Source organism: Apaloderma vittatum, unplaced genomic scaffold (assembly GCF_000703405.1).
Source record: "Apaloderma vittatum isolate BGI_N311 unplaced genomic scaffold, ASM70340v1 scaffold22726, whole genome shotgun sequence".
Taxonomy (NCBI): domain Eukaryota; kingdom Metazoa; phylum Chordata; class Aves; order Trogoniformes; family Trogonidae; genus Apaloderma; species Apaloderma vittatum.
In genome coordinates, this window is record NW_009721552.1 from 8,714 (window position 1) to 10,811 (window position 2,098).

General features: G+C 42.0%; 1 protein-coding gene across 1 annotated transcript in view; it reads left to right on the forward strand.

Annotated features, from left to right (window-relative positions):
* UROC1 (urocanate hydratase 1) overlaps positions 1-2,098 on the forward strand; it is a 40,838-nt gene that overhangs the window by 6,607 nt on the left and 32,133 nt on the right. Inside the window, exon 2 of the mRNA XM_009871445.1 lies at positions 165-295. Within this exon, the coding sequence (XP_009869747.1) occupies positions 165-295 (131 nt within the window). The remainder of the gene's footprint in view (positions 1-164; positions 296-2,098) is intronic.

A 2,098-nucleotide genomic window follows, 5' to 3' on the forward strand; every position in this document is an offset into this window, starting at 1 on the left:
AATGGCGCTCCCCTGGTGTGAGTTTGGCCTTTTAAATTACATCGTCCTTGTGCTAGCTTAGGCAGGTGTCCAGCTGAGTGATTAAAGTTCAGGGCCACCCACTTACCTCTTTCACATCAATTTTTGTCTCTCTTAGTGTTTTTGTTTGTTTGTTTGTTTGGCAGCTGGCTTTGCGCAATGCCTTGCGTTATTTCCCACCTGAAATACAAAAGAAGCTGGCACTGGAATTTGCTGAAGAACTCAGGCTGTATGGCCATATTTATATGTATAGATTCTTTCCAGATATTGAGATGAGGTAAGGACTGAATGGTTCATGTTGCCTTTGACTACCATTTGCTTGCCAGCTTTCACCTGTGGAAGTGACCTTTAAATAGTGGCATTGCTGTGTCCTAATTTACTTATTGTAGAAATCAAGTCATAACATTAATGAAGTGCATCATCTGAATAAATTGGATGATCTGCTTGTCATTAGATAGTAGTAGTTTCATTTTTTAATGAATGATACTGTATGTTTTGGAATACTCTTCTTAAAAGCTGCAAAACAGTGACCCCTCATCTTCAGCCTTCATCCTCATCCTCTCTGTCCTCATGAGAGTCCTGTGGGGCTGGTAGGCTGCGCACCCTTCTGGACAGGCTTTGATCACGAGGCTGGAAAACTGAGCACCATGGAACATGGGGAAGGGATTGTGCAAGGTTGTGTGCTCAGTAATGCCAGCTTTACTGTACACAGAGATCCCAAATGCTCTGCCCCATGGCAAGTCCTCCCCAAGGGCCGGTCATTACTCAGAGGCTTCTGGTTGCAACCTGGACAGAAAGCTTGCGATAGTCCTGAGCTCCTACAAGTCAAGTCCCAACTTGACAGAGGAGTGATGGCTTGCAACCTGCTATGAGTGACTGTTTTTTTCCCAGCCTCAGAGAGAAGGCTTTCTGGACTTAAAAGAAAGCCAGTACATTTTTCCATCACTGGAATATGTATCTGACCCTGCTTAGCAATATGCTATGCCTGTTGGTCTTGGAGCATCACTTCATTCTAAGGCTAATGTGGCTAATGTTTGCGAAGCAGAACAATTTTAGAGAGGGCTGCCAGGGGCTAGCTGCCTTTTTTTTTTGGACTGATTGATTCCTTTTTGCATCCAGCAGAGGCCTGGTTAATGTCTATACAGAAATCTGAATAAAGCAAGCAACTACAAAGCACTCTGATTTCCTCAGGCATCCCTATTTCTGTGCTGTCCATGCTAGTGTGGGGTCAACACCTGCAGAATTCAGCTAAGGGTAAGACAATTGAAAGACCATCTGAAAGATATCACAGAGCTGGTTTTCAGAGGACTCCAATCCCAAACTACAGATGAAGAGACTTTCCTGAGGCTTGAATGAGACAGTCCACCAGCTTGTTTCCATCACTGGCATCAGTGACTCCAATAGCTTCAAATTTTTTTTTCTTTGTGACTATTTTCCTGATCATTCTTTCTCATAGACTCTTACAATCCCAGATTAAGAAAATGCCTTTTGTTCCCTTTAGTAATATTGGATCTTTTTGTTCTGTTTGTCCAGGGAGCACAGTCCAACCTGGTTCTGTTCCACTGAACCCTCATGTTCCCATGCTCAGCTGATATCTGAACTTTGGGCTTCTTATGTTCTGAGCAGTATTACGTGGAAATATCTCCTCTTGATGAATTGATGTTATTCCACAGAAAGCCTGTTATTTTATCACATTAAACTTAGAAAAGCAGAAAACACCAATTAAAAAAGTGTTGTGGAAAAACTCAAATACTTTCCTCCTTGATCTGACAATGACTACAAGGCATTTGTTTCAGTAAAAAGCAAGGACAAAAAGCCTATAATCATGAGAGGAGCCTCTTTGCTAGATCTGTAGAGTATACATTCCAGATCTTGGCTCATGAGCTGGTCAGCAGATGTCCAGTGGATGATTTTTTTTTTTTTTTGCAGTTGACACTTTTTAGCTGAAACTTTGCAGTGTAAGGGTCTACCCTGTACAAAGCAAGTGTTCAGCCACTGAAGATCTATGGTCCAATAAAAGGAAGATAATTTAAAAACTATGCCAACTGATCCGATCTACCTTCAGGAGTTTCCAGGTGTT